The sequence below is a fragment of the Myodes glareolus genome, chromosome 9, assembly GCF_982192425.1.
Source record: "Myodes glareolus chromosome 9, mMyoGla1.1, whole genome shotgun sequence".
Classification (NCBI taxonomy): domain Eukaryota; kingdom Metazoa; phylum Chordata; class Mammalia; order Rodentia; family Cricetidae; genus Myodes; species Myodes glareolus.
Genome location: NC_142034.1, coordinates 6,991,992 through 7,013,529, shown reverse-complemented (window position 1 = coordinate 7,013,529; position 21,538 = coordinate 6,991,992). Strand labels below are relative to the sequence as shown.

Below are 21,538 nucleotides of genomic sequence, written 5' to 3'. Positions count from 1 at the left end.
AGTGCTGGGATTAAAGACGTCTCTTTTTTCTATTTAATACTCCTCAAAATAAAGAGAACAGCTCATTTTAAACAAGAAGTTTATTTAAACAACAAGACGCTTGACTTGAAGGGAAAACTATCTAGGATCATTTTGTTCAAGAGTAATTTATCCCTACTTAAAGACAGATTGCCCTACATGTAACAGCTACGTACAAAAAAGTTATAAAATTGTCCTTGGTTTTACAATGATAAATGAAAAACATTAAAATTCTCCAATCGAACAAGGTATGCAAGGATTTTGTGGTTGGGTTCTTTTGTTAAAACATTGAGAGCAAAATAACTTACTGGAATATAAAGATAAGAGCTGAATGAGCATGCCACTAATGGAGTAGGGGGTATTTTCACAGAACCAGTACTTCCCCCGACCACCTCCATCTGATGTCAATCAAAACAGAACATTGGCCATTTAGTTTAAAAAAGAAAAAAAAAAGAAAAAAAGAAAAAAGGAAAAAGCGCAATATGCTTGTGCACATACACCAGTTACTTTATGTACAATAAAGAAATGGGGACAGGGAAATGAAAGAATAGAGAAAACTATACTGTAGTAGTCAGGATGTGGTGGAACCAAATTGCGGCTTTCTAATTGCGAATGTATTCTTGGTCTATAACAAAATTCTGGAGTAAAGTAGCAGGTTCCCTTTTTAGTAGACACCTCCTGTCTGCTGCTGGAACACATCAATCGTATCTTCATCCTCCATTTCCAACTAGCATAGAAAAGAAAACAAATTTAAGACCACTGAGGAAGAATTTAAAACGTCTAGTTTTCGTATTAAATTTACAGAAAAGTACACATCCCATTGCACCGCAGGCTTCACTACTATAGATGTCGGTCGGCCTCATAGAAACTGGGCATGGTGACACACACCTGTCTAAAACCCTAGCATTATAAAGCTCAAGAAAGGGCAATGAATGTGGTACCAGTCATGGGCTGGTCTCAAACACTTAGCAATCCTACCTCAGTCCGACAAGTATTGGGATTTAAACAGTTTTGATTAACCTAATCATCAAACACCATACACCCATAATCTCAGCACCCCAGAGATTGAGACAATGCTCTATATTCTGACACCAGCCTAGACTACAACATATGTGATACTCATTCTTAAAAAGAAAAAACAAAAGCAGACTTTTATCATAAATTAAACATCAATATAAACTTTTTGCATTTCTCTGTGTAACAGCTTACTGTCCTGAACTCACTCTGGCCTCAAACTCAGACCCATCTGTCTCTGCCTCCAGAGTGCTGGGATTAAAGGCACACGCCATGATGGACCAAAGCCTTACTTGTTTAATAAATCTAACTTCAAAACTTGGAATTTTAAGGTTCACTAACCACATTATATATAAAACAACCACAATCGTAGTAAGGCCTTAACACATAAGGCATCACTGTAAAAACTGAATCGGCAGAACACTATATACATAATCAAGACAATGGGAGAAAACAATTCTAAAATGAATTTCAAATTCAACTTAAGAATTTTTACAATGTTCCAGGGTAACAATTTTAATTGAATACATATCAATGTTCACATTAAAGTATCATTTTATGGTGAAATTTAAATGCATCAAAACATACCACAGTTACAAAGTAAACGTTAGCAACTCCTTGGGGTTACAAAATATAACTAAAGACTGCCACTAGTGAGATTTCCCTAACTTAGAACTCAGAAAAGGCAAGTCTTTAAGTCCATCAGTAAAATCACACCTTGATGTTTACGTTCCTGACTATTTAGCCCTCTCCACTGATTTTAATATAAAAAAAACCAGAACAATTGAAACAGGGCTTCTGTGTAGCTCTACATTTCCTGGAATTCCCTCTGTACACCAAATTATCATCAGAGATTTGTGTGCCTCTGCTTTCCAAGTGCTAGGATAGGCATACACCACCACGCCCAGTTCAGTATGAATTTTTTTTTCCTTGACAGGGTTTCTCTGCTAGGATTAAAGATGTCGTGCACTACCACCATCCCGTTCAGTATGAATGTTTTGACAGCATGTATGTAAGTGCAACAAATTCACATACTAGAGTTATATAGGTAGCTGTGAGCCTGTGGGTCCTGGAAAGCAATGCCAGGTCTATTGTGTAAGAGCAGTAAGTGCTTACTCCCCTTTTTTTGGTGGGAGGTTGGACGGGCTAGGTTAAAATGTTCTCACTGTGTAGTGCTGGCTATCCCAGAAATCACTACTGTAGACCAGATTGGCCTCCAACTCAGAGATCCACCTGCTCTACCTACCTCTTGAGTGCTGGGATTAAATTAAGGTGGATGCCACCATAACCCGCTCCCCTACAATTTTTATTTGAGAATTAAAGCAGAAACTCAAATCAGGTAGTGAGTGGCTCACACTTTGTTAATTCCAGAAGGCCTTCTCAATGTTCTTCAAGGCCAAGTTAGTAAACAGCATGTCTAAAAACCACCAACTTTGGTTGTTATATGCCTATAAATTACAGGAGGCAAAGACATGATCACTACAAACACAAAAACAAACAAACAAAAATTAAAAATGAAAAGCCCAAAGGATCAAATTTAAATTACTACTCACAAGAATTAGGTGATTTAAACCAACCAGTTGTGGTGCATGCCTTTAGTCCTAGCACTAGAGAGGCAAAGGCAGGAAGATCTCGATTCTAGGCCAGCCCCATCTATAGTACAGACCAAGTTTCAGAACAGGCAGAACCACACAGGAAAACCCTATCACACAAACAAAAAGAACCAAACAAAAAATTTCAGTGATTTAAAGCCTTAAATTAAGAAGGTTTTAAAGGAAATGGATACAATGCTTCAGATAGAGAAAACCATCTATTGCAGATACAGGGGGAAAAAAAAAAAAGACCTGCTGCAGTTAAGGGAGATACAACAGCACCACCTCACCCAGTCAGGTTTGTAAGGAGTCACCTACACATACACAGGCAAGTTCAGAGAACAAGAACAAGAGAACAGGCAAACTGAGCCAAGAATAGATAAAAACCAGAAACATCCCCACAAGAACAGAGCAAAAACAAAAAATTCACTTTTAGTGGTGCACATCTTTAATCCCAGCACTTGGGAGGCAGAGGAAAGGTGGATCTCTGAGTTCAAGGCCAGTCTGGTCTACTGAGCAAGTTCTAGAACAACTAAGATTACACAGAGAAACCCTGTCTCAAAAAAAAAAAAAAAAAACCACCAAAAACAACAAAAGAAACAAAAAGAAAGATAACAAGAGCGAGGGAGAAAACAACAAAAAAGATAGAACAGCGGTTAAGAGTACTTGTTTACAGGACCCAAGTTTGGTTCCCTGTACCTATACAAAAAAGCTGAGCATTTGTATTCCCAGCACCATGGGTGGCAGAGACTGGAGGAATAGAGAAACACTGATTCCAAACACCTCCAAGTTCTAGGAATACCCCGTCTTAAAGGAATAAAGCTTAGAGCAATAGGGCAGGACACATGATGTCCTCATTGACTTCTGTAGGTACGTACGCGCGCGCGCGCGCGCACACACACACACACACGCCCATGCATAAATATATGCGACCATACCCATAAAACATAATTTTTAAAAATAGTTCAGAAATTTTTTTACCTGTGCAGGTGTGTCTGTTTCATTGATTGGCTGTCCATCAAACCGGAATCTGATCTGCCTCATTGACAAACCCTAACAAGAGATTAAGAGCAAACAGTATACAATCATTAAAAACTTTGATATAGGGTCTCACTATGTAGCTCTGGTTGTCCTGGAACTCACTATATAAACCAAGATGGACTAAAACTCCATTTCTTTCTTTTCTTTATTCTTTTTACTTTCTTTTCTTTTGAGACTGTTTCTCTGTGTTGCTTTGGAGCCTGACCTGGAAGTAGCTCTTGTAGACCAGGCTGGCCTCAAACTCATGAGATCCACCTGCCTCTGTCTCCCAAGTGCATGCACCACCACCACCTGGTTTAAAACTCCATTTCAACAAAACTACGAATATATGTAACCATCAGTATTATGCAACATTTTCTATGCAAATAAACATTTGTTGTTTCTCATACTTAAAGAGACCCTGTTTCAAAATCAAGATGGTACACACATGCCTGTAGTAGCACCAACGCTTGGAGGAATCGGGAAGTGTGAGACTACCATGGGCTACACGAGATCCATCTCAAAATCAAATGGCACAAAAAAGAGTGGAGATTAAGGTATTTAATTTTTTAAATTAAAATTTCAGAATGAAGGCATTCACATTTTACAGCACATTTCAATACGGGTCACAATCCAATTGGTCAGTCTATTATATGGCTTCTGGTTATTACCAACAGATAGGATGTACAGATCGGATTCTGCTGATACATCTAACACTACCAAGAATTCTAATGTTTAGAATTCAACAGTGCTACTGAATGGGGATTCCACACTGATTTCTAAAGGTAAAAATTCCAAGTCTGGGCAAGCTGTATGGCTTAGTAGGTAAAGACCACGAAAGCCTGGCAACCTAAGTACAATCCCCTGGAACCTATTTAAAGGTAGATGGAAAGAAAAGAACTGACTCCAGGCTGGGGCTGTAATGGCACACTTTTAGCTCCACTCTGAGTTTGAGTTTGAGGCCGGCCTGGTATATAGCGCAAGTTCCAGGATGGCCAGGGACACATAGAGAAACCCTGTCTAAAAAAAAAAAAGTTTTCCTTTAACCTCCACACAACACACACAATAAAATACACACACACACACACAAAAAAAAACATACAAGGAGGTAAGAGAAGGCACAGAGGCTAAAGGCTGTTAAAGTTTGATACCCCATGTCTATGAAGTAGGACATGCACCTCCATCAAGCTGTCCTGACTGCTCCAGCACATGGGTAGTTCCCTCCTCCCCTTTGGAAAATTTTGTTGTTGGGTCTATAAAACCAGGTAGACTGATATGTATGCCATCAGGCCCCACTCCCAATCTTTTTTCATTATATAGCCCTCGTTGGCCTAGAAATTACTGTGTAGACTAAGTTGGCCTAGGATGTGCATTTCTTGGCAACAGGTTTGAACCTGAGGCTTTAGCTGATAGCATGCACTTACCTCATGTTTTAATGGCAGTCTTCATTCCCACTTTATAGCGGAAAATGACATTTAACTCTCCAATCCTGTCTCTACCTCTCTAGTGTTGTGCCAAATTTGTTCAATGCTCGAGATCAAATCCAAACCTAAGCTTTGTGCACATCAGGCAACTCTACCAACAGAATCCAGTGCTACCTCTCCAGTGCTACTCCTAAGAGTTTGTTGGTATTTTGCCTGCATGTCTCTGTGACGGTGACACTCCTGCTCCTGGAGTTAAGACAGTTGTGAGCTATTATATAGTGCTGAGAATCTATCCAGGTCCTATAGAAGAGCAGCCACATTCTTAACCACTGAGCCATCTCTCCAGACATGTCATTCCCAAGTCTTAAGAAACACACATAAGGCTATCAAATTAAAATACCATATGAGACATCCACCATGGTGGCTAACTCAAACCCACCCCAGCCTCTGTCACTGGAGCTTGTGAACAAGTATATAGGATCAAGAACTCACACTGTGATGAAGAATGATTAAAAAAAAATGTATATTTCTGGGATTTGATGATTTTTATCAGTATGGTGTTGGAAGACATCAAGGACTAAAAAACTTAGATCAGACTTTACTAAATGAAAATAAACAATGCTAATTCCTGGAGAAGGGCCAGAAATATGAATGAATTTCCTTGACTTACAATAAGTTCTAGACTTTTAAACCTTTAATGTTTAATGAAGTTACCATTAAAGGGCAATACTTTGAAGATATACACCCATTCTTTAAGGCAATCATGGTTATAAAGATGTTTTTGGTTTAAAGTAAAACATAAAAAAGGGGGAGTAGGAATCTTGTCACTTTAAATTTTAAATTCAAGTTATTCTAAACGTAAAGACATTTCATTTTTACATACCTAACAAGCACTAAGAGAATTTAATTTCTCTTATTCCAACCCCTTCAAGTTTTTCAAGACAGGGTTTCTCTGTGTAACAGCCCTGGCTGTCCTGGAACTCACTCTGTAGACCAGGCTGGCCTAGAACTCACAGAGATTTGACTGTCTCTGCCTCCTTAATGCTGAGATTAAAGGTGTGCCCCTCCACCACCAGCACTCAGCCAGCTTTTTCTTTTTTAAAAAATGTACACTGGTGTTTTGCCTGCATGCATGTCTGTGTGAAAGTATTGTGTTGGTATCCTGGAACTGGAGTTACAGACAGTTGTGAGCTGCCATGTTGAGTGACGAAACTCAGACCTGGGTCCTCCAGAAGAACAACCAGTGGTCTTAACTACTGAGCCATCTGTCCAGCCCAAGTTTCTTTTCTCAACGTATAAGATTCTTGACAGGTTGGCCCACGCTTTTAATTCCAGTACAGGAGAGAGAAGCAGTTAGATCTCTATGAGTTTAAGGCCAGCCTGGCCTACAGAGCAAGTTCCAGGACAGGCTTCAAAGCTACAGAGAAACTCTGCTTTGCTCGGCAGGAGTCAAGCGCTCCTTTGGTAGGAAGAGACCGGCAGATCTCTGTGAGTTCAAGGCCAGCCTGGTCTACAGAGCTATCTCCAGGACAGCAAGATCTACAAAGAGAAACCTGTCTCAAATAAATAAATAAAACAAATAAAAAGAGAATGAGCCTGGCTTGCTATCCCAGAAATGAGGAAAAAGCAGAAAACTGTTGAGTTTGAGGCCAGTCTAGTTTACAGTGTTCTAGTCAGTCAATGCTTCACAGGAAGACCCTTTCAGAACAAACCAAACGAACAAAATCCCAACATCCAAATCACAAAGAGAACTTTCCATTTCCTTTTGACATACATATAAAACTATCTTTCTATTCAATATGCAAATATCCCTATAATATAAAAGTAAAGTGCTCTGGGCTGAAGAGATGGTACAGCAGTTAAGAGCATTTGCTATTCTTCCAAAGGAGCAAGGTTCAATTTCCAGCACCCACAGGGCAACTCAAAACTGTACCTCCAGTTGCAGGGGAACTAACACCCTCAACACAGAAATACATGCAGGTGAAACACCAATGCATGTGAAGTAAAAATAAAAATACACAGAGACACACAGTGTCCGGGCCTAAAGGAATAATGTATTGTATGCTTAGCATGCATGAATCTGCTTTCAATCCCCAACACATGCACGCAAGCATACACGCCATGGTCTCTATGATTATTGTTGCAAAAAACAAAAAAATCCTAAAACTGGTTAAAAGTCTCTCTTTTTAAGACAGGGTTTCTCTGTGGTGTACCCCTAGTTTTATCCCCCCCCCCCACAGACAGGGTTTCTCTCATAGCTTTGGAGCCTGTCCTGGAAGTAGCTCTGTAGGCCATGCTGGTCTCGAACTCACAGAGATCCACCTGCCTCTGCCTTCAGAGTGCTAGGATCAATTAAAGGCAGGTATCACCACCGCTCAGCCTGGAACTAGCTCTTTAGATCAGGCGGAGATCCTCCTGTCTCTGCCTCCTGAGCGCTGGGATCGAAGGTGTGCACCACCACGAAACCCTGCAGATTTTTTAGGTGTTTTGACAGAGGGCCATGGCTAAATGATAAAAGAAAAAAATCCACTTTTTCCCTCATGTAAATATAAGTATAGTTCTTGCCATACTTGTATAAAGTATAGTCCTTTGCCCTTTGCAACTTGTAAACGAGTCTTATGAATCTCCCTCTAGAATCATATTACCTGCAAAGTAATCATATTGTACCTGCAAAGTGTACAATACTATCACATTCACTTTACCAAAAATAGTCAAGGCGAGCCCCTCTATTTTATGCAGTTAATTTGGGGTGTAAATGGATGATCAAGTGGAAGTGCGCATTATCAATTCCTCACCTGTCGTTCACAATAGGCTTTCATTAGTTTACTAAGTGGTGTATGCCTCTTAATTTTAAACTGCACGACAGAGCCATCCTGCCCCGCCACCTTCAAATTAATATGGTCGTTGTTCTCGGTCTTGACTCCTTCCTGTTGAAAGAAAAATAAGAGTGTCATTTGGAAAATGTGAAACACAAACACCTTCCTTCAGAGCAGCGGCGGCGGCAGCAGCAGCAACAGCAGCAGAGGTCCGAACGCTGATCAACAGGTTTCCTCATTCTAGCCCCAACACCATACAGCTGTTCCCAGCCGTGCTAAAAGGCGAGACAGCCCGCAGCAAGTGTTACAAGGCTGTTACAGAAACACTGATAGTAGCGCCGGCAACAATACAATTTCGACAGTCTCCTTTCAGTTTCATGCTCTCGAGGCTGAATCTCTCAAACGACAGATTCCCTGCCGTCGCCAAAATCTGTACTGCCCATAACCCCGCTTGTCTCCTCTTTTCAAAGCATTTTAAGGACAACTACTGAAGTGCCAGGGTGTGAGGGCGCGTGTGTCTGTGCGCGTGTAAACCATACCTTGCATTTCAAAACGCACTGCTGCCTCCTTGTTAAAGTTAGCAAACTCCGCTCAATGTCCATATCAAATCATCATAAAAAGAAAAAAAAAAACCCTCAACCGAGGTATGTCCCGATTCTCCCTTCGGCACTGGCGGATGAGCGTTCGACTCTACTCGCTGCTTCATTTTTAGCTCAGAGCTGATTTTCCCATTCCCTTCACTGCCATGGACCGAAGACACAGTTTTCCCGTAGCTTGCGCCCCAAACCGAACTTCGGCAAAAACAAACGTACACATCTGATGATCCTTTCGGCCTGAGCCCCCCACAAAGTAGAGGCGGGAGGGTGCCCCGGTGACGGCTGCGAGTCCCCTAGTCTACAGCCAAGTCCAACCGAGCCTCAGAAGGCGCGTTTTCAACTTGAGCCCATCACGTCCCTGCTCGCACCTCAACCTCCAACTACCAGAAGCCACATGGTCCCGGCCGGGGTCCGGGCTTCGGGACGACAGGCCAAGCGGCGCGGTCCCTTCCCCCGCAGACCCCCAGGGCCCCGAGTGGGTCCTACCCTGGAATCCCCCATTCGGGGCTGCCCGTGCACAGCTCATTGATTCGCGCGCGGCGCCCGCCCGCCCGAGAGGGAAACCCCGGCCCGCCGCCCTCCCGCCGCCGTCGCCGCCCCGGGTCCCGCGAGCCCAACGCTCCCCACTCACGCCGCCCGCCGCCCAGGAGCCAGCGCGGGGCCGCTGGGCCCGCGGGCTCCCGCGATGCGCCGCCCGCCTCGCGCCGCGCGCGCTCCGAGGCCCTGGGGGCGGGGGAGGGCGACGGGGCCTCCTCGGGCGCGGGCGGGAGGAAGAGAGCGAGGGAGGAAAATGGCGCGGAGCGCCGGGCCTGAGCCGCGGCTGGCCCCGTGGGGGGCCCAGGGCAGGAGTGGGAAGCCCGCGGCGGGCTTCGGCCGGACCCCGGGCCGCGCCACCCACCGGCCCGCACGGCGAGGCGGAGACGGCGGCGCCGTGCTCACCTTGGGTTTCTCGTCGGCCATGGCGAACGCCGGAGTCTCCTCAGCTGCCGCTTCACAAAAGAGGCACCAGGTCCGCACTGAAGGAGCGCACAGGCAGCACCAGGAGCGGCAGAAGAAGGAGGCGGCAGCGGCGGACGAGGCGGAGGGCGCGCGCACGCCGTGCGCTCCCTCCCCCCGCGCTGCGTGCGCGAGCACGAGCGCCCGGGGTTTCTTATTGGTGGACGCGTCGCGGGAGCGCGCAACGCTTACATAACCACCCCGCCCGCCCCCCCACGGCCCGCGCCGCCGCCGCCTGGGCCCGGCGCCCGCCGGGCCGGCGGGAAGAGGCGCGGACACGCGCACCGGCCCCGCCGCGGGGGCGCGCCTGACTCTGGGCGGGGCCGTATTGTCCTCCTTCGGTGGTGGAGCATAATCAAAATGGCTTCCAGCTGGTCCTCGGCGAGCACAGGCAGACTCGTGGACTTAGATGTGAGCCTCGGCCGAGGAAGCCAGGCCAGGGCCACGTGGAAGGGGAAACCTAAATCAGACCAGCCACGATGTCAGGTTCTGGGAAAAACTCTTGTCCAGCAGGGACAAATGCAGCCTTCCGCACACCAAACTTCACAGCCCCTTCGTCCTTCACCCGCAACCAGCTTCCCACCCGACAGCCCCAAATGCAACCAGCTCTCCCAACTTGTTGGAAACCCTACGTTAGCTAAGGGAAAATGTCCTTGTATCCACTCAAGAAACTCCTTGCTTGTGGCCTGTCTCCCAATTTCAAGAGGGCCCAGGCCCACACTGAAAACAACCCAACACATAAAGCTTGCAGGCCAATCGTTTCCTCCATTGAGCCGTACAAAATAGAAGTGGTATCCTCCCGTTAGAAGAAAATCTGACGTCTGCGCTGTGGATCCCCTCCCGCGCCTCTCATTGGTTTTATTATTTCCTGTATTCCTGTATTTTCTTCTACTTCTGCAGGACCACTGAAAAAATAAATTCTCAACTATTGCACTACCACCACCAAAATGCTCCTCGGCCAAACAACTTGAAAAAATGCCCATGCCAGCTGTCTCCACCCCCTCAACTCCTACTTGCGGCTCAATCCACTGCAATCTGTTGCTGTCCCCACAGTACCACTAAAACGTTCTACAAGGTCACCTTGTTGAATCCTCACTCCTATTGAACTCCCCACGACTTTGTTGGCCTGTCCTTTGCCACACCGGAATCTTTCTCTTTATCAAACATTCTCTTAATTGTTAATTGGCTTTTTTCAATTATTACTCTATTTCCTCTACTGGGATGTATTAACCCCTTCCATTAACAGTACTTGGCTTTAGTTTTGTTTTTGCTTTTTTTCTTGAGATGGGAGTTTCTCTATGGCCTTTGGCTGTCTTGAAACGCTCACCTGTAGACCAGGATGGCCTCAAACTCACAAAGATCTTCCTACTTCTGCCTCTCAAGTTCTGGGATTAAAGACCTGTGCCACCACTGCCCGGCTGGGTCTTCAGTTTGTTGCCTGTGTGCTAGGATCTATCTAAACTCTGCGCTTCACGTTCGCACAGCAAATTCTCTTTCCGTTTTTCATCCATTGTGGACAGTCACAGTTTCACTGAGCGAAGCGATGAATAGAAGTGTTCACCATACGCAAGATCCGGTGACACTTGACAAAGGCATGCAAAAGATGAAATCTCTGAGTCTAGCCAGACGGTGGTGGTACAGGCCTTTAATTCCAGCACTTGGGAGGCAGAGGTAGGCAGATCTCTGTGAGCTCAAGGCCAGCCTGGTTTACAGAGTGAGTTCCAGGACAGGCTCCAAAGCTTTGCAGAGAAACCTTATCTCGAAGGAAAAAAAAAATCTCTGCGTCTTATAGCTTACAGTAATGAGGGCAGAAGAAATGAAAGAGGAAGATAGCAGCGCTTAAGTGTCTGATCCTTGCTGTGTACCAGGCACCAAGTAGGCTATTTCTCTTTTCTTTCTGGTTTTTCAAGACACAGTTTTTCTATATAACAGCCGTGGCTATCCTGAAACTCGCGCTGTAGACCAGGCTACCCTCCAACTCAGAGATCTGCCTGCCTCTGCTTCCCAAGTGCTGAGATTAAAGATGTCCTCCACCACCACCTGGCATCTCTTCCTGAAACATTCAAGCGGAGGGAGCAAATAATTGCTACTGAGTCTCGAAAGGGTTAAATGCTTTGTGCCCTATCACACAGTTTGCTGGGAGTGAGCATGGCTGTACCTGACAGGTACTAGGGACAGAGAAAATGGTGTTTTCCCAGTCTGTGAGGCTCTATCGGATTTCAGGCTTTTTGTTACCACAACATGTCTTTCCCTCTTGTGGAAATGCAGAGACAAATACATTGTCAAACTTGCCCTCATTAACACTTGGGCCTTTCAGTAGCACAAAGATCTTTTAAGTACTAACATCCGGGAGACAGGACCCACACCCACCAAAGTTATGCTAAATTACAGAATTACCTTCGGGCAAAGAAGGAGTTTATATAAAATGCTGATTAAAATGTGTGAGCGGCATGGGTTCCAAAGGCAAAGAAGAATTCTGCAAAACGGATTTAGGGAACTACTGAAATTATATACAGAGTGTAATTACAAGTTAAGGACTCACAAGTTAAGGGCACCCCAGCAAACCCTTCTGACCTCTGAGGGCACTGTACACACATGGTGCACAATATACATGAAGGCAAAACACATAAGTAAATATTTAACACACACACACAAAGTATAGGCATGGGCATACAGAGAAATCTTGTAATCCCAGCTCCTTGGAAGGAAGTCATAGGATCACATGGTTGCGGCCTGCCTGGGCTACGTATGAGTTTAAGGTCAGTCTAGGCAATTTGGGGGCAACCTATCTCAGAAAAGAAAAAGAGAAAGAAAAGAAAAAGAAGGAACCAGGAAGCTAGGTAGTGGTGACACATGCCTTTAATCCTAGCACTCAGGAGGCTCACGCAGGTGGATCTCTGTGAGTTCAAGGCCAACCTGGTCTACAAGAGCTACTTCCAGGACAGGCTCTAAAAATAAAATTAAAAAAAAAAATTACAGCGAAACCCTGAAACCCTGTCTCAAAAAGCAAAAGAAAAAAAAAGAAAAGAAAAAAAAGAAAGAAAGAAAAGAAAAACAACGAACAAACAAACCAAAAAAAACTGTTTGCCCAAATAAATAAATATATAAACAAATGTGGGGGACAGAATTAGGGGCTACAGAGATGGATCAGTGGTTAAGAGTACTCGGTGTGTCGAGCGGTGGTGGCACATGCCTTTAATTCCAGCACTCAGGCACTCAGGAGGCAGACACTCTCTGTGAGTTCGAGGCCAGCCTGGTCTACAAAAACTAGTTCCAGGACAAGCTCCAAAACTACAGAAAAACCCTGTCTCAAAAAACCAAAAAAAAAAAAAAAAAAAGTAAAAAGAAAAGAGTGCTCGGTGAGCCAGTTGTGGGGTGGCACATGCTGATAGGATTTGCTAAAAGAGGCAGAGGCAGGAGGATCATGAGTTCTAAGGCCAGCCTGATGACGGAGGTGCATGCCTGTAATCCCATCACTCAGGAGGCAGAGACAGGTGGATCTCTGTGAGTTTGAGGCCAGCCTGGTCTACAGGGCGAGTTCCAGGACAGCCAGGGCTGTTACACAGAGAATCCCTGTCTCAAGTGCTCGGTGCTCTGGAAGAGGACTGGATTCACTCCTGCCTCACAGCTACCTGTAACACCAGCTCCCGGGAACCCAACAAATCTTAAAGGAAAAGGAAGGGCAGTAAATTGACAAGGAAAAGACTAGCAGCCATTTACTGAGTGATTACTGAGTGAGGAGCCTGCCTGAGTTCCTAATCCTCAAGAAGCCTCTGTAACAATTATCTTCACAGAGAGGTTGCACAACTTGTCAACCATCCTGAAGTGGTACAGACCTTAAGGAATGCAGGTCTTATGACTCAGACCCCAGTGTCACTACTGCCCAGCAAATTTAGGTTTTAAGAGCTAGTTGGGGACAAGTCTAAGTTAAAGGCCAAACAATCATAATTAATAAAAAGTCTCCATGTCATTATTTGGGATGTGACAGTCCAAAGGAAGGTGCATTATAAATTTGTAATTTTATTCATTTTTATTTGCTTTGTTTTTCAAGACAGGGTTTCTCTGTCTACCCCTGGCTGTCCTGGAACTCACTTTGTAGACCAGGTTGGCCTTGAACCCACTGAGATCCTTCTGCCTCTGCCTCCCAAGTACTGGGCCTGGCTTCATTTTTGTTTTATGGATGTGCATCAACATCACATGTATACACTGCCGTTGGAGGCCAGAAGGGACACGGAACTCCCTGGAACGGCAGTTACAGGTGGCTGTGAGCGACAATATGGGTTGCTGGGATTTGAACCTGGGTCCTCTGAAAGAGCAGCCTCTGTCTTATCAGTCCATTTTTCCAGTCCCACTTGTTGCTCTTGCAGAGGACCTGGGTTCAGTTTCCAGCACCTACATGGTAACTCAAAACCATCCATAATTTCTGTCCCAAGGGATCAGATATGTTCTCCCTCCTCAGGTACCAGACATGAAGGCAAACTCTCATACAAATAAAATAAATTAAAACACACAAGCCGGGCAGTGGTGGCACATGCCTTTAATCCCAGCACTTGGGAGGCAGAGGCAGGCAGATCTCTGTGAGTTCGAGACCAGCCTGGTTTACAAGAGCTAGTTCCAGGACACGCACCAACATTATGGAGAAACCTTGTCTCGAAAAAAATTATAAAAACAAACAGACAAACAAACAAAACACACACACACACACACACACACACACACACACACACACACGGGGGGGGGGGTAAGGATAGGGTCCAGGTATGATGGTGTGTATCTGCAATCTCAGCACTGAAGAGGAATTCCGAGGTAGAAGATCTGCACTCTTAAGCCAATATGGGCTCTGTAGTGACTCTGAAGTCATAGGAAGGCCCTGGTTCTGTAAACACATGTATAAATACACGTGTCCATACCATATTTATATACATACATACAGGCACACACACAAGGGAAGGAAATTAAATGAAGGGAGAAGAGACAAGAACCCCAGAGCCATGTGTAGGTTTTTGTTTTCTTTCTTTCTTTCTTTCTTTCTTTCTTTCTTTCTTTCTTTCTTTCTTTCTTTCTTTCTTTCTTTCTTTCCAAGATAGGATTTCTCTCTGTAACCATGGGAGCCCTGGAACTTGTTCTGTAGACCAGACTAGCCTCAAATTTGGAGATTGCCCTGACCTTGCCTCCCCTCTGGAATGCTGGGATTAAAAGGCCTGAGCCACTACACTCGGTTCATTTATAACCTGAACCACACCCCAACCCCTAGCCAGGAAACAAATACAAATGATGCCATCACATCTATGTGAACTGTGTATACTTTATTCTGTCTATTTGTCTCCCTGCTCTAACAAAGTCTGGTGGAGTCCTTAATCTGACTCCAAACACTGTAGGAATACTGAGGGCCTGCTTCCTCTGTGCCTTGAACAATCTGGAGACGGAGGGTGATGATGTTCCAAAGCCCTTCCAGCTTTCTCCCAGGATCATTGCAAGAGAGATGAAACCTAAGACTTAGCAGCAGTTGGTCTGAAGAGCCAAGCATGTGGTTCTTTAAGTGCAACAGTTGGGAGCTGGAGAGAAATGGCTCTGAGGTTTCAAGAGCACATGTTGCTCTTACAGAGGACCAGGATTCAGCTCCCAGCACACACATCAGGTAGCTCTCAATCAATCTGTAAGAGCTGGTCTCCTTCTGCTACCCTCTGCTGGTCTCCGCGGGTACCTTCACATTCATGGTGTATAGGGGTACATGCAAGCACATGCAACAAAGATATAAAACAAAATAAGAAAATAAATGATAGCCAGGCAATGGTGTTGCATGTCTTTAATCCCAACACTTGGGAGGAGGAGAGAGGTGCATCTCTGAGTCCAAGGTCAGCAGGTCTACAGAATGAGTTCTCGGTACAGCCAGGGCTACACGGTAAAACCCTGTTGAGGGGTAAGTACAAAACATGGTGAATGACTCCTGAGGAAAGACAGCTGAGGTTGACCTCTGGTCCTTACAGGCATGGGCTCATCTGTTTGTGCACTTGTGTGCAAATTTCAGAGCACTGCTCTAAGTTATATTTGTCTGGTATGTATGTGGATAGTCGTGGAATACAAAAGCATTGCAAAATAAATTTATTAATATTCAGTGAGTGGGGACTAGAGGTGTGGGGGACTGGGGGTATAGCTCAGTGACAGATTACAGCCTAGCTTGTGGCTCTAAGTTTCACTCCCAGCAGCACACACACGTTTAAGATATGGTCTCTCATTGGGACCCAGAGCTCATCACATGGCCATACTTGCTGGCCAGTGAGCCCCAGGGCTCCACTTGCCGCTGCCTCCCACTGTTGGGCTAACAAGCACAAATCACCAGATGTTAGATTTTTCAATTATTTGTTTACATATTTTTGAGACAGATGTGTAGTTCTGGCCTAAAATTCACTACGTAAAGCAGGATGGCCTCTAACTCATAGAGATCTGTGCACCTCTGTGTCCCCAGAACTAAAATCCTGTGACACCACACCCACCCAGCTACACACCCAGAGTTTACATTTGAGTGCTGAGGACTGAACTCAGGTCCTCATGTTTGCAAGGCAAAGGCTGTATCAACTGGTCTAGCTTACTATCTCTTTGCCTTTGATTTTTTTGAGATATTGGGTATGTATTTATGTAAAAAGGATGTATAAACACAACATTCATTGATTCAAAAAACCCAAACATTTATTTTAAAACAATTCTTTGGTTTACACATAATTTTAACATTTATAAAAGAGGAAAGCAATTTTGCATATTAATTATATGGATGAGCTTGTTTATTTTATTTTATTTTATTTTATTTTATTTTGAGACAAGGTTTCTCTGTAGCTTTGGTGCCTGTCCTGGAACTAGCTCTTGTAGACCAGGCTGGCCTTGAATTTACAGAGATCCGCCTGCCTCTGCCTCCCGAGTGCTGGGATTAAAGGCATGCGCCACCACTGCCCTCCTAGCTTGTTTATTTTTAATATAAAGAATTAAGGGGGGGAGGGAAAAAAGAATTAAATCTTCACTGTTTGATAGTGCATGATGAAGAGCATCTTCAGTGTTTTCTAGGGCTGGTGGATGTTCTGATTAACATATGTATGCATGTTTGGGAGGATGGGTATACATGTGTGAGTGAGTGTGTTGGAGGATGGGTATACACGTGTGAGTGGGTGAGTGTGGAGGATGGGTATACACGTGTGAGTGGGTGTGTATGGAAACTAGAGGACAATTTTGGGGATAAGTCCATAAAATTCATCCACCTAAGATTTTCTGTCTCTTTGTGAGATGTTTTTTAGTGGCGTGGAATTGGCAAGCATTTTGTCAAATGAGCTGTCTCCTCAGTGTTTACAGTTTGATTACTCTAATTATCATTGAAACATTTATTTAGTTATTTGTTTGTTTATTTATTTATTGTGGCTTCTCTTTATGTAGTCCTGACTGTCCTGGAACTCACCATGTAGATTAGGATGGCCTTAAGCTCACAGAGATCTGCCTACTTTCTCCTGGGGCTTCTCCCAGGGCTGAGATGAAAGGTGTGAGCCTCCATTCTTTCTTTTCTTTTCTTTCTTTCTTCCTTCCTTCCTTTCTTTCTTTCTTCCTTCCTTCCTTTCTTTCTTTCTTTCTTTCTTTCTTTTTAGATTTATTTATTACATATACAATGTTCTGCCTGCATGTATGTCTGCACACCAGAAGAGGGCATCAAATCTCATTATAGATGGTTGTGAGCCACCTTGTGGGTGCTGGGAATTGAACTCAGACCTCTGGAAGAGCAGTGGGTACCTCATAACCTCTGAGCCACCTCTTCAGTCACCCTCCCCACCACCCAGCCTCCGTTTTTAAACACTGTTTTATAAGTTTGTATTACAAAATATCAAAATAGGGCTGTGATTAGCGGGCCATGATGGTGCTGGCTATTCATCCCAGTACCTGGGAAGTAGACAGGCAACTTTCTGGTCTACAGAGAGAGCTTAATGCCAGGGCTACATAGTTACACCTTGTTGCAAGTTTAGGGTAATGAAGATGGGAAGTCCCATCCACGGTGGGAGGAGCCGTTCCCTGTGCTGGAATGCCCGACTGTGTACAAAGGAGAAAGCAGGCTGAATACAAGAGTTCATCACTGTTTCCTTTTTTAATTTGTTTTATTTTTTCGAGACCAAGTTTCCCTGTGTAACAGTCCTTCCTGTCCTTCCTGGCTGTTCTGGAACTTGCTCTGTAGATCAGGCTGGCCTTGAACTCACTAAAATTTGCCTGCCTCTGCCTCCCAAGTGTTGGGATTAAAGGCATTCACTCCTACCACTGCCTGGCTCTTTTTTTTTTTTTTTATGAGACTGTTGAAACAAATACTATTAAAATAAATAAATAGTTAAAAAATAAAATATTCTAACATAATACACTCAGAAGATATACTATTTGATATGCTTACATACTGACTGTCTTGCTGGCCAGTCGTCTTAGCTTGCATAGAGTCCGGTATTTAGTTCCCAGTATTTAAAACAAAAGAAAAGTTTCAGAGCCCTTGTGTTTCATAATTAAACAATTGTGTTCTTGTGGGAACAGAAAACTTTATGTGTAAAGTGATTTCTGACGTGCACGAGCCTTGAGCCTGCACCAAGCATTTCAGGCTGCAGTCCTTGCTGTTGTGTGTTGTGACTGCAGACAGCATGCAAAGCAGATGTGGTCAGGTCCCAGGCTGCAGTGAAGTTGGACACGCGCTGCTGGAGGTTCCTTGGATTTGTGTTGTGTGTTTGCTTTTGATTTTCTGTTGTTGTTTTTTCCAGACCGGGTTTCTGCGTGTAGCCCTGGCTGTCCTGGAGCTTGCTCTGTAGACCAGGCTGACCTCAAACTAAGAGATCTTCCTCTTTCTGCTTCTCGAGTGCTGGGATTAAAGGTGTGTGCCACCACTGATTGGCTTTTGAATTATTTTTTTGTTCATTGCAGGTTCAGGAGTCATTTAATATTACCACATAGCCGGGTGGTAGTGGCGCACACCTTTAATTCCAGCACTCAGGAGGCAGAGACAGACGGATCTTTGTTAGGCCAGCCTGGTCTACAAGAACTAGTTCTAGGACAGGCTCCAAAGCTACAGAGAAACCCTGTCTCAAAAAACAAAACAAAACAAAAATTGCCGCATATTTTGTGATCCCAACCTTCAGGTGTATGACTCTATAAGGGGCCTTGAGCCACAGTTTATGAAGCTGGAACTTCCAAAACAGCTTGGTAAATTGTTTTTTGTTGTTGTTGTTGTTGTTGTTGATTTTGTTCACTTGTGTAGATGCAGGGTTTCAATGTAGCAAGGGGGACCTGAACTGACTACGTATCCTGTTCTGGCCTCTTCTTCCCTGAAATCCTCATCTCAGACTTCTGAGTACTAGGAATTGCAGACAAGAGCTACTACTTCTAGCTCTCAGGACTTTGTGATTTCTGAGTCTATGAAGATGGAAGGTGACCAGGCGCTGGTGGTGCACGCCTTTAATCCCAGCACTCAGGAGGCAGAGGCAGGCGGATCTCTGCGAGTTCCAGGCCAGCCTGGTCTACAAGAGCTACTTCCAGGACAGGAACCAAAAGTTACAAAGAAACCCTGTCTTGAAAGTCAAAAAAAAAAAAAAAGATGGAAGGTAAGAGTTAAGTTCTTATAGCAAAGCAAAACCAAACAAAAATTTAGCTGAAACTGGTGGGGTATGCCTTTAATCCTAGCACAGAGATCCACATGCCTTGATTTCTGGAGTGTTGGGATTAAAGGCATGTACCACCATGCTTAACCCAGTATGCCTTCTTAACCACTGAGACATCCTTCAGACCTGGATTATATCCTTTTTTTTGTGACAGGTTTTTGCTATGCAATTCTGGATGGATAGGAACTCACTATGGACCCAGCTCTCTTGTTTTTTCTTTTTTTTTTAAGATTTTTTTTTATATATACAGTTTTTTGGCATGTATGTCTCTATGGCAGAAGAGGGCACCAAATCTGATTATAGATGATTGTGAGTCACCATGTGGTTGCTGGGAATTGAACTCAGGGCCTTGGGACTAGTAGTCAGTGCTTTTAACCTCTGAGCTGTCTCTCTGGTTCCTGAGCCCTCTCTCCAGCCTCATAGTCTAGTTCTTAACACATGGGATTTTATATTTTAGGGAATATAAGATATAGCTGAAGACATTTTTGGTTATCACTATCAAGGGACACTATGGGCAACCGTGTCTACGATCTAGGTATTTTGTTTTGTTTTGTTTTTGTTTTTCGAGACAAGAGTTTCTCTGTAGCTTTGGGGCCTCTCCTGGAACTCACTCTTATAGACCAGGCTAGCCTCGAACTCACAGAGATCTGCCTGCCTCTGCCTCCCGAGTGCTGGGATTAAAGGTGCCGACACCTGGGTATTTTGTTTAATAACCTGTAGTAGCCCTGGCAGCATATAATTATCTAGTCCAGATGAGCCTGGTGGCCCTTGCCTTTAATTCCAGCACTAGGAAGGCAGAGGCAGTTAGATTTTTGTGAGTTCTAGGCAAGTGTGGTTAAGTCCAAAATATCAATACTGCAGAATTGAGAAATGTTTATTTTATTCCTTTTGTTTTGTTTTGTCAAGACAGGGTTTCTCTATGTAGGCCTGGCATCCTGGATTTCAATCTGTAGATCAAGCTGGTCTCGAGCTCAGAGATCCTCCTACCTCTGCCTCCCAAGTGCTGGGATTAAACGTGTGTGTTACAACTGCCTGGCTTCATGTCATTCTCTTGCTACACACACACACACACACACACACACACACACACACACACACAATTCAAGTAGCTGGGCTATGGTGGTTCATGCCTTTAGGGAGACAGAGACAGGTGAATCTCTGTGAGTTCAAGGCCAGCCTGGTCTACAGAGTGAGTTTAAGGACAGCAGGGGTACACAGAGGAAACCCTTTCTCAAAACAAACAAATAAAAAAACTAAAAAAACAAAGAAATAACAGCAACAAAAATACTGTTGGTGTCAGTGATTATAATGGCACTGTGAAACTTTTGGGAAAGACAGTGACCAATTAATTATGCTTAAATAAATAGAAATATTTTCTTATAATATTTTAAATATAAATTTAAAATATTTCAGATTTAATACTTAAAAAATATTTCATTGTTTATACACTGGTGTTTAGCCTGCATGTCTGTGTACCATGCATGTGTGAGTGCGGGTGTGTCTGTCTGTCTGGTGAAAACAAAGGCCAGAAGAGGGCGTCGATCTCCTGGGATTGTTGTTTCACACAGATATCAATGCTTTTCCTTGCACCAGGGTCCTCTGGAAGAGCATCAAGTGCGCTGAACTACTGACCCAACACTCCAGGCCCCTAAATTTTCTTATGCATGGCTGATTTCAGCGATAAGGGATTTGAAGGCAATTTTGCTAACAAAACTATTTTTCTTTATTTCTTTAACAACTGGTTGGGTTTTGTTTTTCCGAGACAGGGTTTCATTTAGACCTCGTGTGAGCTCAACTTTGCTATATAGCTAATGCTGGTCCAGAACTCTCAATTTTCCAGTCTCCACTACCCAAGAGCAGCGACTGGCGGCTTGAGCCACCATTGCCTACTTCCAAGTTATGCATGCCCACCACTTAAAGTAGGTCATTTAGAATAATCGCAAAAAAAGCTGCCAGTATATAAAAGGTTGATGATGTCTCGTTCTTTTGGGGTGGCAGTGGCCGCGACTAATTCCAAAATAAGCACATTATATTTGCCGGAGTTGGGAAAGAGACTGTGAAAATTCTAATAAAATACACAGACCAGGAGGGACACAAGGAAGAGATAAAGTGGAATATTGAAGCACAGAAGCTCTGCTGTCCCAGAGGACTACTAGCACGTCCACACCCGCGCATGTGCACACCCTCCCAGCAGCTGCCTCTCCCGCCATCTCCGGGGACCTTCTTCCTGTCTAGCGTTGGACTGTCCGCTGCACCGCCTGATTCAGTGGGAACATTTCGTGAGGACAGAAGGCCCCTTACGTTTTTTTTTTTTTCTGAGGTTGTCTCGGGCAGAATGATGGCACACGAATGGAAGGCTGTAGAGGGCTACGTCGTGGTCGAGGCGGAGGGCTCTGCCGCGTT

The 21,538-nt window shown here is 44.3% G+C and overlaps 1 protein-coding gene across 4 annotated transcripts; it reads right to left on the bottom strand.

Moving 5' to 3' along the window:
* Window positions 1-501: 501 nt before the first annotated feature.
* Sumo2 (small ubiquitin like modifier 2) lies at window positions 502-9,584 on the bottom strand. Of its 4 annotated transcripts, none has more exons than XM_087909783.1 (4): window positions 9,420-9,584; window positions 7,864-7,995; window positions 3,606-3,677; window positions 502-777 (listed from the first exon to the last, which is right to left on the bottom strand). In XM_087909783.1, exons 1-4 carry the CDS (start codon window positions 9,438-9,440, stop codon window positions 769-771), a joined length of 234 nt encoding a protein of 77 aa, XP_087765909.1. In that variant the 5' UTR covers window positions 9,441-9,584; the 3' UTR covers window positions 502-768. The 4 variants fall into 4 exon arrangements, with proteins under 4 accessions (XP_087765909.1, XP_085552155.1, XP_087765910.1 ...); XM_085696029.2 differs by having other exon boundaries at window positions 502-745; XM_087909782.1 differs by lacking the exon at window positions 502-777 and adding an exon at window positions 2,690-2,734.
* Window positions 9,585-21,538: the final 11,954 nt, after the last annotated feature.

Coding starts and splice junctions, on each gene's coding strand:
- Sumo2 (XM_085696029.2), bottom strand. CDS start 9,440: ATGGCCGACGAGAAACCCAAG. Junction 3,678..7,863: donor AAGCCTATTGTGAACGACAG/GTGAGGAATTGA, acceptor ATCTCTTGTTAG/GGTTTGTCAATGAGGCAGAT. Junction 746..3,605: donor AAACAGACACACCTGCACAG/GTAAAAAAATTT, acceptor TTTCTATGCTAG/TTGGAAATGGAGGATGAAGA.